Source organism: Centropristis striata, chromosome 7 (assembly GCF_030273125.1).
Source record: "Centropristis striata isolate RG_2023a ecotype Rhode Island chromosome 7, C.striata_1.0, whole genome shotgun sequence".
NCBI lineage: Eukaryota > Metazoa > Chordata > Actinopteri > Perciformes > Serranidae > Centropristis > Centropristis striata.
The window spans coordinates 17,541,836-17,557,866 of NC_081523.1; the positions used below are offsets into that span (position 1 = coordinate 17,541,836).

The following is a 16,031-nucleotide window of genomic DNA, read 5'->3' on the forward strand; positions in this document are numbered from 1 at the left end:
GAGGCTCATAAGTACTTAAGCAGCATCGATAATGAAAGATGACATGGTGTTTGCTCTCATATGCCCAGCCGCTAGATGCTCCTTTGAAGCTGTGCACACGGTGTGATGTGGAACGACTTGGTGGCAGGTGGCATCTCATCCCCGTCTTTATCAAAACTGTGATCAGAAGACGGTAAATGGCGCCGCCGCTGCCTCAGCAACAGCAACAACAAAACAGTCATGTGGAAGAGAAGCATATGGCTCCTGCACCACTGGGCAGAAGGAGCACTCAGCAAGATGAATGCTGAGGTGCTGGGAACAAAGCTGACTTTTTCTTGTCAAATTAACAGCATATCAAAAGCTAGAGAGAGGGAGATGAGGAGGAGGAAGAGGCAGCAGCCTGACAGGCCAATGACACGTGCCACTTGATGGTGACAAAGACAGCAGAGAGAGAGAAAGAGTGACTTGCAGTTGAGACAGGGTCAGCAGCCGTTAGAAGTCTCTCACCGTCTCTGAGCTGAGTTGTTGATACACTGTTTGTCCACACATGTATCATACAAACACACAGCCGTGCATCCACCACCCTGCCCCCTCACTGCTTTGAGCGCTATGTTAATGAAACAGTTGCTGTTTCCTGGCATAACAGTAATTACCCGATCAAAATAGAGTGGGTAATTAACTGCCCTTCTTTACCAGTGCTAATTACATTAGCAGAGAAGGGCCATTTCAGGGGAGCAAAAGAGAGGAGAGAAAGAAACATGGGATGAAGCAGTACCAAACAAAGACCGAAAAACAAGGCAGTGGTGAGGCACATGTCTAGGCGTGTGTGTGTGTGTTTTTAGAGAGAGAGGGAGACAGAGAGGAGGAGGCCACGTCGGAGGGAGACTCATGTGGTTCTCACTTGGGGCCCCCAGAGGCTCGGTCCTCAGAGAAAAGCAGGCTTATTGAAGAGGAGAGAGATGGGGGGTGTTGTTGTTTATCTTGACATGCTCTACTCAGTCTTTAACGCTCGCATCACAATTAAGATGCTGCGGCTCATCAGCTATGTATACAAAACAGTGTTGCAAGCTGCACGAGCACACAGGTGATGGGCACACTCAAAAATAGATCCAGCCCAACACTGAGATGTGGCGCCTTGTAGGAAAATGTTATGTCCAGGAAATTGTCAGATAATACAGCATACTCTCTAATTCTGTGTCTGCACAGGTTATTAAAAAAAGTAATTCACAGTTTAATGCCACATAAAATTAAAATAAACCAACATCAGTGATTTTTTTCTTATTTGTTTTATTTGGAGCACAAAATATAATTACACCTTGAGATATACAAATCACATTTGCACCATTTTTTGTACCGTTTCAAAGAAAGATGGCTTTGAAAAAAACATAATATTAAATTGCTAATAATTTTTTTTAAATAAATAAAATTAACCAAACTCTAAAAACAAATTTGTCGTCTACTCTTTGTGTTCTTTGTTTTCACGTCCTGAGAATGAAGTTTGTGTTGTGATGACAGAAATCAGTGAGTAAGAACAGCATGATATGGGTTTGTGAACACCTAATACGCCCCGTTCTTTTCAATTGAGCAGTTTGTGCTTTCATTTACTGTACTGCATAGTGACTAGAGACCTGTACTGGGTTGAGACATTTAAAATAAAACTGCAAAATCTATACGTTATACTCATAGAAATTCAGATTTGCAATGTGGAATGAAATAAAAGCAGGGCATTGGTGTGACAAAGCATGCATTATAAGTGAAATCAAAACGGAGGCTAACTAACATTTTTCCTTTACACAAGGACCTTCTTTAGATGCAGGCATAACATTCAGATTTTGTTATGCAAGAACCTCAAAACTGGGGATGTTTTATTCCAAAGAAAGTGTGTTAGAGTTTATCTTCTTCCAAAAAAAGATCTATTCCCTATGATCATTTATCAAATTAATTAGCAATTGTTGAGATAACTTCATTTCAGTAACAGCTTGAAAAGGACCACTTTATAAAAACACGTTTATATTATTCCCTTAACTACCTATAATAAGTTAAATTGCTTGTTCTTAAATAAATCAATATATGAATTCCTTTAGTAATAACCCTTGAGACAAAGAGTTCTCCCTTGTAAAACCGTAGAGATCAGAACAAAAAATAAAGGGTCTATTTTTCTGGAATGTAAATTGTCTTCAAAAAGTCTACTACAAAAAAACCTCTCGCTAACTCACAGACAGTGTACACACATGCCATTTAAGGTCTCCATACACAGACAAAAAGCACCCTGCAACATTATATCAGAGTTGTCCATCAGTGCTCTCGCAACGTGTCCCGTACGTCTCCGGCCAGAGTTTGGGCAGGTTGTTGGAAGGATCAGATACTTCATGTGATAGCAGGCCAGAGGTAAATACAGATGCTTTTGAAGCTCAAGTTTTCCTTTCAATTTGCAGACGCTTAATGGCACACACAGCGATACATGGTCCAGTCGGATGCTGTTAGCTAAGGAGCTCTGTGTGTCTGTAGTTGTGGGTGAAGTAATGTGCTCTGCCTCTGGAGGAGATGGCTGCTCTTTGGACATTTTCGCACCCCATCCTGTTCATCCACCTGGATGACAAAGGGACTAAGATATGGCGGGGAGGGGCTCAGGAGGGAAAGTATACATGGTGATCAATTTTCCATTCTCCCTTCCCTCTTAATGCCAAAAGAGGGGCTAAGTGAAGCAGTGGTCTGGGGTAGATTAGGGCGGGTGCTTTGCTACATCGGGGGAACAACCAGGCCCGTCATCGCTGGAGAGAAAAAAATATACAAATCTATGATTCTAATCAATCAGGTCTTGCATTATTGTACATCCAGCAACTTTTCTTTTTCTGTCTTGTTCAGTCAAAGCTTTCGAGCGGTTAGTATAAGGGGTTAGACTGCATTCGTGAGTTCAGACAGGGGGGTCAGATAGTGAGTTGGATGGCTACCTCTGAAGCTGTTCCCCCCTGAGGCGGGGCAGGCAGGGGAGGGAGAGCCCTGGGGTCTGAGGACGGGAGCAAAAGCACTCTTCTGTTTAGCAGCAGACGGGAAGGAGGAGAAAGGCAAGAGGGACGATGAGGAGCTGGAGCTTCCCGGTATAGTGGGGCTGGAGGGCATAACTGTGGAAGAGAGAGAAACGATCAGTCTCACGTCTGAATATCACAGCAGACTCAGAAATGTGAAGTTAACCCATTTGTGCAAATGAAATTTCTCATTTCCTTTGGTGGAAGTGTTCTCTGGGCTTGCCTGAGCACAAATGTGAAGACATTTTTAAAATCAGTCAAAGTGTTTGGCTAAAAGTGAGTTTGCAATAGACTTCATTATAGTTAAGGGGAAAAAAACAGAAGTTCGCCTTGTTCCCCAAATCCATCAGACAATGTCAGATTCTCAGAAATTACAAGGAGCACAAACAAGTATTTGGAAGTTATAGATCAAAAACATGCACAAATATGTAGTTTAAAACAAATCACATAGAAAACAACATTTTTCAAAATCGTAACATTGACTTTTGATCTAAAAATGTTGTAATTGTACTGTTACTTGCCAAAAGTATGTTTGTGCCAAATGTCAAGACATTAGACTGATTGGAACAAATGTTATGTGAATAAAGTCTATTTGCACACATAGGTTTATTACCACAGAATGGCACAGATTATTAAAAGGTCTTACTGTAGGGAGAGCCTGTCGGGGAGGCACTGCTGAAACCAGGAGAGCCAGGTACCCCGAGACTGGTCATGGGAACTGTCCCATAGCCTCCAGTCATCCCTCCGCTGCCCCCGTAGCTTGACTGCTGAGGAGTGGAGGCTGATGGGTAACCCCTTGGAGACAAACTGCTGGAGTTTCGAATGTAACCTGAAGTAACAATGAAAAGGTTGTGTAAGTTCTGAGCTTCATTAGTGGAAAAAGACGTAAGCAGGGAATGGTTTCTTTCTGCTCACCTTGGCTGCTCTGTCCGTGCTCCCCGATGCTGACGCCCAACTGAGAAGGATAGGAACCCAGGCCCATGACACTGCCGTGTGCGGGTGAGCTGGGCAACGCCTGCAGCTGACTGTGAGGACGGGGAACGCTGTAGAGCGCCTCAGCAATGTCGGCTGCGCGTTTCAACAGCATATCCTAAAAGAAATACAGTGACACAGGAATCAGCAGCAGCTCATATTAATACAGATACAGACAGAGGCCAAGATCAATATTATTTTTATATGACACATTAAGGTGACCTTTCATAGGGTCTTGTAAAGTTTGGTCAATGTCCTCTTCCTGTTAAAATCACTCACTTAAGACTGTTTAACCATTTAACTTCATGCATTTGAAAATTCCATCTCCATTTATTGCCATTTTAACTGCAAATATAGCATTTACCAATCACTTTAAAAGTTGGTTTGAATCATGATATATGGGACCCTGGAAACAAAGGCAAGACCCCATCTGATGTTGAAACTTCCTGACACACAAACACTAAAAACCATCATCATCTGCTTGGAACTGTATTATCATGCTGAAAGATAAAAGCCCACTAAATATTCACTCTGATGGATTATCTGTCTCAAGCAGGTTTCAAATCCCTGCAAGTTAATTGCTTAAATTAACAACAAAAAAAACAGTGGCTGATTCAAAAGTAGGAAGCTAGTTTATTAATTGGCAGTATGCTTTGAAAAACAGTCAGAATCAATATAGAGTATGCACAATTACTATTTAATGAGATAAAACATGCAAAATCACTTTTGTAGTGTTTTAAATATCTGCATATTTTATATATACCAATACATCATTATAAACTGACCTGATTACTGTGAGGATTTCCGTACAGAGCCTCCACAAGATCTGCTGCTCTCTTCAGGAGGATCTCCTGCAAAGAACAGAATTTATGACATTAATATCTGTGTAGCATGAGCAGTTCCTTGAAGCTTCATCATGATCATCATCACGTGTTTTATTTAGGAGGGTCTAACCTTGGCTAGTTTCTCTGGGTCGCCAGGATGTCGAGGAATGACTTTCTGAAGGCGCTGGAAACCGTAGTCTATAGTTGGCTCATTTAGGGCTGAAATAGAAATAGTGTTGTTCATTAAACACTCATGTTTAAAGATCCTAAAACTGCTGAAAACCATTGCGCCACTTTGAAGTCTGAACAAAGCACACAATGTGTTGTCTCACTACCTGTGTAGATGAAGCGTCCGGGCGCTCCCTTGCAGAACTGTTTGGATTTATAAGACAGTGTGACCTCCACGACCCCGGGGATGTGTCGTGGAGGTGTCTGGACACGGATAGCGTGCGGCGTGATCAGCTGAAGAACAGGACGGAAATCGTGTCACAAAACAGCAACAAATGATCCCTCCCCATGCCTTGTAAATATTTAGGCTAACAATACTGTAGAAAGATTAATTTGTGTAGACTGCACATAAATCATCTAAATAATGAGACAAGCCATATGCTATATATATCATTTCAAAATACGCTTCAGACTGTACCATCATTAGTGAGATGTTTTGGAGACAATTCCTACCTCACTCCACACGAGCATGCTGCCAAACACCACCTGCAGCCCGTCAAAGAAGTTCTCCCCAATGACGATGACCATCGCCCCGCCGGTGGTCCAGCCCTCACTGGGACTGATGGCTTTGATACACGGGGTGGCTGCACAGGAGAGCAAAGCAAGAGTTACTCCAACGGTTTCAATGAAAAGAGTAGAGAGAGCAAATCTGCTTTAGGGGGAATGTGTTATTGTGCTCTTTACTGTAGACAGGCCAGAACAAAAAACACTAAGTTAAAAGCTAACATTGTTTCACGGTTATTAACTTCTACCTTCCATCAGTAACACCACACTCCATCAATAACACATGTAAAATCACATAACCTGCAATATGCAGCAGTAAAATAAAGTGCCAGTGAAATAAAGTGTCGAGAGTGCACAGGCACAGTGGTAGAAAAAGGTTTTCAGATTCTTTAGTAGCAATACAACAGTGAAAAAATACTCTATACTGCATTTAAGTAAAGTGCAAAGTGTGGAGAAATTTTGAACTACTTGATATAGTATTAGGTATTAGTCTGATATATAATAGTCATATGTTATATATGGAAGATATCAATCAACAAAATAATTTCAATTGTCAGATACAGGGAGTGTAGTTAAAAAAAGTGCATCTCACTATGAAATTAAATTAAAATAGCATGAGAACATAAATTCACTTAGTTACATTACCTTCCACCACAGGCAAATGTAATGTGTTTTTTTGGTTTGGAGATAGATGAGTTAGATGACTTGTTGACATACAACTGGAAATTCCTCTCACTCTAAATTAAGTAGTGTTCTTCAGGCTTAAAGAAATTACTTTAAGATAAGATTTTATTATAATCTCTTCATTATTTGAAGACAATAATTGAATTAATGAATTAATTAGCTCAGTTAATGACCTCAGTAGCACTAGTTATGTTTGATATATCACGGTGATTATAAATGGACATTAAGCAACTCAAGTACCTGCTGTTACAGTGTGTATTATGTTAAGTGTGAATGATGAAGTAGACATGTAATAAAAGGGAAAAAAAGATAAATGGGGTGTTATATTGTAGTGTTGTAGTGTCAGTTACTGCGTTCCAAATCACATACTTTTTACTTTTAGTAAGTGCTGCAGCTGCCCTTACAAGGTGTGTCCTGTTGCATGCAGTATGCATACAGTTGGGACACTTTGTCATAACATTGCACAATGAACTTTGACCCTCTTGCTCATATATATATATATATATATATATACTGCACAGAGGATTGAGTACGGGGATTGTAACACGCCCAGTGTCTCACCATATTCCATACTGTTTTCCACAGACTCGCCTGGCTCCAGTCTGCGGGCCCTCCGACCGTGTTTTGAGTTGTTGTGGACGAACATGTTGTCGGACACTGCTAAGACGTGGCCGTCTACACTCACAGTGCTGGACAAGACCACCTGAAAGACAGAGAGGAGGAAGATACATGAGTATGTGTGCACAACTTAGGCAGCACGCTGCGAGCCATGATCTCCGGTTACAACAGCCAAAATCCCTGAGCGACAATTTGTTTCAGCATACAGGTGATAGTAATATTTCTCAATAGGTAATGTGACATCCCCGGGATCTTCATAATACGTCTGCATTCTGGTGATGACACAGCTCATACACCCCTGCACTCCTCCATCAGGTCTCCATATGGCCTCTCCACTGCCTCTTGCCTAACTTTTTGATTCATACAGCATGCAGCAGGCTCATTGCTGTCTCCTCCTGATCCTTCAATGACACCAAACATATGGACCAGATCTCCCATTTTTGCCGGCCGTTAAAGCAGTGGATGATATATAGTTGCCCTAATTTGATTTTCTGGCCGCAGCATGTGTGTGTCCCTTCCCACATCTGCCTCGCATGGATGACACCCATATAATTAATGAGAGGATACTTGTAGGCTTTTCTCTTTGGATATTTATGAGTGTTGATACTATTTCTGAAAGTGATAATGAGTTTCAGTGTGTGTTTAAGAACATGTTTTTGAGAGGGATTGGGTCAGCGAGAAAATGTCATTTATGAAATAAATAATTTATAATGTGCATTTTTAGGAAATCAGAGTAAAAATAAAGCCTTGCTCTCCCTTCGAAATAAACACATGGCAGTAATTTTGCAGGTGAAGGAACATAAGACAGAAAAGGAGAAAAAGCATATGTGCTATAGGCGGCGGAAAGGGAGGGGAACCTAAAGGAAAATAACTGTAAATTATCGATCAAGCAGCAGACTCCTGTCCAGCCCTGATCACCTTTTAACCCAGAGATGAGAGTCTTGGAGCGCCCGCGTGCACATAACTTCTCAGCATGTGTCACATCGCTGGAGTTAAAGCAAACACGGTGGAAGACGGAGGGAGCACGGAGAAGGGGAAGGGACGGAGGCTTTGCTGGGAGAAGGAGAATGCCAGACAGGGGCCGCTGGTGCTGAAAGACGGCAGAGGAAGTGGGGCGGGAGTGTCCCCTGTGACCACTTCCTGGGTCACAGAGCATGACCTCCTGCATCTGGAGCCAATCACTCAATTCTTGACAACTTCCTGAAACACCTCAACCTATTTCCTGCACCCCAACGACCAAATCTCCCACATATCCTTTCGTTTGTCTTTCCGTCTCTCTGACTCCTTATTGATTTTTAACTTTCACCTCTAACTCCCTCCTCTATGTCTTCCATCGGAAAATCTTTGTGAGAGTTCTAAGTCTACTTAGAACGGGCAAGAAAATAGGGCTGCACGCATACTTGCAATCATTTTGAGGGGGAATAATTATTTTTGAATCATTATTCTCATTTTCATTGAAATATTTATAAAAATGATAGTGGTGTTGTTTCTCTTTTCGAGAATCTGGACCAAACCTTTTTTTTTCCTTAAGTCTGAAGAATATGATTTGCAAGCAGGTACACCTCTGCAGCACCGGAAAACTTTATTTTCTGGTGCTTTAGAACTTTAGATTAATTTATTATTTTCTGGTGCTTTAGAATGTTTTAATGGTACTGTGATACTGTGGATATTGCATGAGTTCATATTGCGATTAATTGTGCAGCCCTACAAGAAAGCCCTTCCCTCTTCCCACCAATTCACAAGTATACACATGCAATTCTTTTTGGGTGCATCTTTTCGTACCTGAAATCTCCTCATATCCCTTGGGTTTCCAGCTGTCTTCAGACAATTCTGGTTACATTTCAGGAAAAACTTCAAGAAAAACCTGCAAAGGTAAATGAGAGGACACATGTTTGTACATCAGCAGCTACAGAAATCACATGAAACATTCGTGTATATGATTATCTGCTACCCTGCAATACACTTGCAGTCAAAGAAGGCGTTCATTATTTTTCAGAGACAGGTCCTGTGGATGGTGTGTGCGTGAATCTATATGATTACAGCTCTGACATCAATCCCAGCTGTTTAGCTTAGTATTAAAGTCAATGTTATTACACTTTAAATCAAGTGATGAGAATTTGAAGCACAGTCCAGTGAAAAGCGCTGCTGTGTTTCAAAGTAAACTGGAGACAGTGATGTATGCCAGGGGACTCAAGGGACCGTGGTATCCCGCAATGCCGTATTTGAACCCCCACATGGGAATGGAGAGGGAACGAAGTAGAGACAACTACAGAGAAAGTGAAATGAGGAGGTGGAAAGAGGAAAGTAGTGATAGAGGCACAGGCACTGGTATGGACATGAATTTTGTTTTCAAGTGTACGTGTCTCATTACGTATGTGAGTGTACTTTTGAGGGTGAGAGGCTGAGAGAAGCTGAGAGAGAACGGGGTGCTGATAGCCTCCGCTACACCAAAGAAAACCTGAGAGAAAGGTGGAATAAATAGGAGAGAGGGAGACTACGGAGAGAGACTCCAAATCCCAGGTGTACACAGTTCGGCAACACAGCCCGCTGCCATGGCAACGCAGCTCTGCCGCAATCCCAAAGTCCCCATGCTGAGAGGCAAAGACAGCGATGGGAAAGAGGAGGCAACAACAAGAACACATTCCATCACGGAAATACAGCGAGGAGGGAGACTTGGCAAGGTGAGATGCAGGAAAGTATATAAAGAGGACAGGTGCAGACGAGGCTGAGAGGATCCACACAAATCTCCCGGTGAAGTGAAATTAGGCAGAAGATGTGTGTTAAATCAAAAGAAAAGAAAAATGAGCCTGGAAGTGATGCAGTGTTGTGATATAATTATGGCAGTTGGCAAATATATAGCCCTCAAACCAGATGTCCACCTCACTTCCCAGATGACACGGCTCTGTGTTGCCAATGAAAAACACATCCATTAATGTTCCAATTAAACAAACAACAACAGTGCTGAAGAAAAATGCTGCAGAGGGAGGCAGCGGTTTTTTAAGCTACATGCTTAGCTCCAATGCCACCCACACTGTGCTCTTTGCAAATATAAGTCATCTTAATGGAGAGCGCTTGTTTGGAGAGGAACTTCATATTGGCCCCACAGCCCTGAACCCTCCCATCGAATACTAATCTCTCCCTCATTCTGTCAGCTCTTACTCGCTATTCTTCCATCACTCGCTTCCAGCTTCCTCCCATGCGAACAGGACCTGGCTTGAAACTGGTGCTCAGTTCCAACAGTGTGTCCAATATTTCTTGATTTGAGCTATTTCTTCGGAGGACAATCAATGTTGTTGTTGGCAGAGGCCGATTATAATTTATCAGCGAGAGCTCGGACCTCCAACCTCAAAGCTGCCCTAGACCTCAGCTCTGGGTGGAAACATGTAAAAGTGCACATTTGTGCCTCTCCCATTTAATTCTTCCACTTCTTTCCTCACCAGTCTGACTTCCTTATACATGCTGGTGACAGTATCAGCTTAACATGATTTAAAATCATGTAAAGGGACGTTATACAGTTTGTTTCCTGACTCTGAAAAGAAAACCATGATCAAAAGTGTTCTGTTTCACTTTACTGCCTGCTGTATGTATGTTTTATCCTGGGCAATGATTCTTACATTATGGCTCATTTTTAATGGCTATAGCGATTATTTATAAGGAGGTAAGTCAGCACAGAGGGCCACATTTTTGGTTTTAATAACCATGCCCATGGTCTATAGTTTCCTTGCCACATGGTTGTCGGCCACTTAATGTTCATCTAACCAGCAGTCATCCTTCATTTGACTGACTGACATGATAAAACTTGCAGTGATGCCTCAGATAGCAATATCACAACCCTAATTGAGAGGTTGTCTACATCCATCTCAGGCTTTGTGCACTTTCTGAGGGTTCTTGACCTTGTTTGTTGACTTCTTCTCATCATTCCCTGTTTGTATGACACCAGATGCCTCACACACACAGAAACACACATTCACATGCATGCATGCACACTCTAATACACAGACACCCCCACCTTTGCCCCCCCCCCCTCCCAAAAACCCATTGAGTCAACTTTTCACCCCCCTCAGTTCGGACGCACACAGCTGCAAATGCTGAAATTAAAGCGAGACATTGACGCATATATTAGCATGCATTAGCCGCTTCCCCCTGCCCACTTAACATGCAAATCTCCCAGCCCCGTCGCCTCGCACCTTCTGCCACACATTCATTTGCTGAATTATAATTAGACTAATCTTGCATAATTAATAAGAAGTCGAGGACCCTCTGTTTTTTATCCCCTCCTCTATTGTGGTTGCAAAAGTTTAATATTGCTGTTGTTTGTTTTTGTTTTGGTAATGTAATACACCCACACACCTCCCCATCCAGAGGGAAGAGATGAGGAGAACATGCAAAGAATTGGAGGTGATCCTCATGTCACAGGGAAATTGCAGAGAAAGGCTGTTTTCAAAGAATTCCACTATTTATGTTTAATGTGTGCCTTGTTCTTTACATTCACAGAATATGCTGTTTTAAAGCAGGTGTAAAATGACAATTCTGTTTGTTTAAGACACTGTTAAGTGAGGAACACAGTCCAAATAAAGCAAAGGGGGATCATGTTTTAACTTTTAAACTATTATATAGATTCGGAATGATGAATTATTTGTTTTCATTCACTAATAATAAAGCTGAACAGCAAATTGCAATCATTAATAACTTTCTCGGCCAACTGTGCTAATACATGAGGAGGAATTTGACTAAAAAACCCCCAGAAAAAACAACCAATTGGCTTATCACAGAAAAAGAATATCTTCCTGTGACATTAGATTACAAACAAACAAAACACAGAAACTTGATAGGTGTAAACTTCTCATTATTTTTGTTCGATGACAAATTTAAGAAGTAATTGAATTTCACAGACTTGTGTCCGGCAATCGAAACCAAGTTTTATCTTCCACAACATCTACCCTCCACAGACACACTTAAGACAGGAAACACAAACAAAACATAGACCCGCGTCTTAAACCTTGGGATCATTTTCCACTGCGGCTCCACAGGGAGTCTGTTTTTTTTTTTTCTTTTCTGTCTTCACTTCTGCATCTCTGTCAAGGCCTCCAATCCCTTTTGTCTGCATCTGCTTCAGTTCCCAAGACTAAACACAGGCCTCTCCACGTGAGGCGGCCATCCCATTGGTGACAACATGCTCAACTTAAACTAGTTCAATGACCAACCAGCAAGTCAAGACATTAAAAACAATAGCAGAAATGCAGTTTTGTGTAAATATTTCACTGCTCAGTTTCACGTTTCTTAGTCCGACGGGGCATCTGTTACACATAAGAGTTACACACTGTGCTTTACATGTGGCCTTAATCATGCAATGAGCACCTCAGCAGCACAGGACCCCTAACAAAAATTTTCATAGGCATTCATCAGCACTAATCACTGTTGACATAAACTGCCTTTTCACATAGACATAAAACACATCGCCCTCTGTGCTCATTGTAAATGAAGGTTTACTGGTAGCAGCGGCTCTTGAAGCATGTGATGCAAAAGGCTTTAACGCAGAGTTCAAGTTAGTTAGCAGCACAGCTAGAAAACTTTCGTCTCCTTTTCTGGGATTTGGCTGTGGCTTTGCAATTTTTGGGTTACTGCATCAAAGATGACAAATTTATGCTTTCATACAAAATATGGGAGGGGGAATTTAAGGAAAAGAATGAGGAGGAGGAGGAGGAGGAGGAGGAGGAGGAGGAGGAGGAGATCATTTTTGTTTATTAGACATGGATGCCCTGCTGCTCAGGCAAAGAAGAGAGGTGGAGACACAATAAAGAGCTGTTCCTCTTCATCCTCTTCATACATGTAACTCCAGCCCCCCTTCATGAGGCTCAATAGCTATTGATTGTAAGAAACAAGAAGAGAGAGACAGAGCAATTGAAGAACAGAAAGATGGAGAGGAAAAGACAGAGGAAGAGACAGAGAGAATGTTGATGTCCTGTATTCAGGGCCATCACTCATCAGACCCCCCCCCCCCCCCTCCCCCTGAAAAAACAAAACAGTGTCCTGACATCGCAGTGGAGGGGAGCTGAGAGGAGGGCAGGGAGGGTGGGAGGAAAATTAGGAAACCAGATGTGAAGCATTAAAACATACTGACATGCTGAGGGCCTTCCTCTGCCACACTCACACACTGAGAGCACTAACTCATACTGCAGGCCCAGATGCGTGCACGTATGCATGCATATGTCACACTGCTGGCTGTACTAACCACACACACATTAACGCATGATTTCACAGAAAAATACACAAAGACAAAATACCGACATGTGTGCACAATCAATCATGCAAAATTATACAAATTAGTAAAAATGACGCCCCAAAAACAAATGTGTTAAAGTCATATATTTGTATGTGCAAGCTAATGTTTAATAAAACATGTAATGGGCCCAAACATGCTGCAGCTCTTGGCGATGTGCTTTGGTTTGATTAAACCCGTTTTGTCCCAAGAATGTTTCACAAATCTACAGATGGGTCATCACGCATCAGTGTATGGATATGCATCCAATTAGTACGTGTACCCGGGCCGAGGAACGGCTCGAGGGGAGGGATGGAGGTGTTTTGTTTTCCTCCATAGGGAGAGCTGTGTTTGGGGGATGGAGTGGGGAGCTGAGGGGGGGAGTAGTAATAAATACCCCTGGACCCGGGTCCCCTGGCAGACTGGAAGCTAGACTGGTCACCAGGGTTAACACCCGGGGCACATGACCTTTGACACTGCTAATGGGGCACAGAAAACCCTCCACGAACTGATACCCCCTCTGTCGCATACCACCACAGGACCTTTCACACCAACCTCCCAGTCCAACCCCTCCTCCTCCTCCTTCTAAAACATACAGGGATATCTGTGGCATCAGCTTCACTCGCCTTTCACCAGCAGATCTCTCTCAGCCAACTGACTCCATGATAGTCTGTTCTCCCTTTTATTGATAACAGCAGGTATAACGCAAATCCAGTCATTGATAAAAGAGCTTTCCTGATTTTTACAAGATTGTCACAGTTGAAATTCATGCACCTCAAACCAGCCAATACAATACAGCGGTGGAGTATTCAGTGTTTTCACTCAAGTAAAAGTACTTGTTAAGCTTTCTTAATCTTTAAAGTAACCACTAACTACAGCTGTCAATGAATGCAGTGGAGTATAAGGTACAATAATTGCTTCTGCCGAGGAGGTGATGTGTTCAGTCCAGATTTCAGAAAAACTACTGGCCTGATTTTTGTGAAATTTGGTGAAAGGTGAACCCATTTAATTTTGGAATGAATCCAAATCACAGCTTGGATACATGTGTTCATTTTCACTCCATTTACATTGCAAGAAAATAGCATCAAAGTTATGAAGTGCCCATCTAGCTCATTCTGAACTGCTCTATACTGAAGAAAATACAAATATTCATGTAAAATCTAAATCAAACATAAAATTGCACTTTAATAAAAAAAATACTTTTCACTGCTGGTATCAAACCTCAAGAGTTTTTTTGGACTGACTGCATCAATTAGTATCAAAAACAGTAAACTCCCAAATGTTGGAATACTGATTGTCGACTAGAATAGCACAGACCTCTCGAGGCCAATGGTGCATTCACATGCTCCTCAGATGGTCCCATTACCCAAGATGGGAAGGTAGGTTTTTCCAACTTTGGTGTGCTCATGAATTTTAAGTCGTGATATGTAAACAACATGAACCCTACAAAGAAGATGTGTTGTAATTTATGGCTCAAGTATTTAAAAAACATGTTGAGAGCTGTTGCTGTTTCCAGCATTTGCGTTACAATGAAGAGCAAAGAAAATTGTGCCATGAAATATGATTGGGGAAAGTAATCTTTCTTTTTATTACAACACTACATAAATGTAGCAGAAATGTCCTAACGTATGTCCCATGACTTAGATCTGCTCCAAAATGTAATAGGTTCTTCCTTCATATATGCTTCACCATTCCACCAAGTTTCATGAAAATCAGGCCAGTGTTTTTTCTGTAATCCTGCTGAGAATTAGACCAAGTCAAAAACATAACAATAATAATTTGGCCTTTTTCAAATTGTGTTTTATTCAGGCAAAGGTATTGTCTGTTAAACATAGGTAAAATAGCTGCACTTTAACAAAACTTTTAAAACCCTGTCTTATTGGTATTCTCAGGCAGACAGTGAGCACATGGGGGAACTCAGCTCTTTTATAAATTTGCCTGCCGGATTGGATGTGCCCCTCCTGGCCTCCTCTCTGTTGCCTCCCAGGCTGGCTTCACCCCTGCAACCTCCGTCCCAGCCCACCCCGCCTCTAAACTTGAGAACTGTGACAAAGCCAAACATTTAAACCACTAGTGCTGATTTATAGAGCTTGGTAGCGCTGTAAAACCTTCAGGCTTGCCACCACAAAAGTGACTGAGGCACGGCGGAGCTGCGAGGAGAAGAGGGCTGAGGGGAGGAAAGTGGAATGATGGGAAGGGTACACAAGAGGCACTCAAGTGTTTCAACGATGTTTTTCATGGGTGCTAAAGTGTTTTACTGCAAAACCTCTCGCTAGTTGCTAAATGTGCATCTCAACAATTTGAAATGAATTAATGTTTCAGGCTCCCAAGCTCAGCCAAAAGCGTAGATTGCATACAAAGCTTGGCCACATGGGACTGCGGTCAGCCTGCCAAATAGATGGATATGGATAGATATTCAGAGTCTGGAGAACATGAATTCACAACCAGGACAGGGAATAGAAGTCCCATCAGTGGCCTCACCTCTCCCAGCATGCTCGGTGCGTCCTGAGGGACGAGGATTCAAAATATACTCTCAACTGTCATATGGAGACACAGAGCACCCTCTACAGCTGAGCACATTTCAAACATACCAGGAGGTCATCTGCAATACATCAACACTAATCTTGCTTTCTCAGTGGCCTTTCAATCAATCAGACGCTAATCAGATTTACCAATAACACGTGTATATCAAAGCTCGACCCGAACCTCTCTCTGAGAAGAACAATGAATCTGGGATGGATGCCACCGAGAGGGAGAGGAGAGGAAAGAGAAGCAACAACAGAAGGAGAAGAGATGTCTTCTTAATTAGCCAGTAATGATAAGATCTGACAAACAACATCTGTTTCCAGAAAGAGAGAGACGAGGGGGGGCAAAGTGTGGGGGAGGGGGGGGAGAGGGCGGGAGAGAGGGATAGGAAGAAGGACGAAAAAAGAGAGA

The 16,031-nt window shown here is 42.2% G+C and overlaps 1 protein-coding gene across 2 annotated transcripts in view; it reads right to left on the reverse strand.

Moving 5' to 3' along the window:
• Positions 1-1,286: 1,286 nt before the first annotated feature.
• ebf2 (EBF transcription factor 2) overlaps positions 1,287-16,031 on the reverse strand; it is a 33,373-nt gene continuing 18,628 nt past the window's right edge. For both annotated transcript variants that reach the window (XM_059336995.1, XM_059336994.1), the window contains exons 7-15: positions 8,618-8,699; positions 6,779-6,920; positions 5,483-5,613; positions 5,137-5,263; positions 4,932-5,020; positions 4,763-4,828; positions 3,921-4,095; positions 3,652-3,834; positions 1,287-3,101 (exon numbers count right to left, since the gene is read on the reverse strand). In XM_059336995.1, the coding sequence (XP_059192978.1) occupies positions 2,875-3,101; positions 3,652-3,834; positions 3,921-4,095; positions 4,763-4,828; positions 4,932-5,020; positions 5,137-5,263; positions 5,483-5,613; positions 6,779-6,920; positions 8,618-8,699 (1,222 nt within the window). In that variant the 3' untranslated portion in view covers positions 1,287-2,874. The remainder of the gene's footprint in view (positions 3,102-3,651; positions 3,835-3,920; positions 4,096-4,762; positions 4,829-4,931; positions 5,021-5,136; positions 5,264-5,482; positions 5,614-6,778; positions 6,921-8,617; positions 8,700-16,031) is intronic.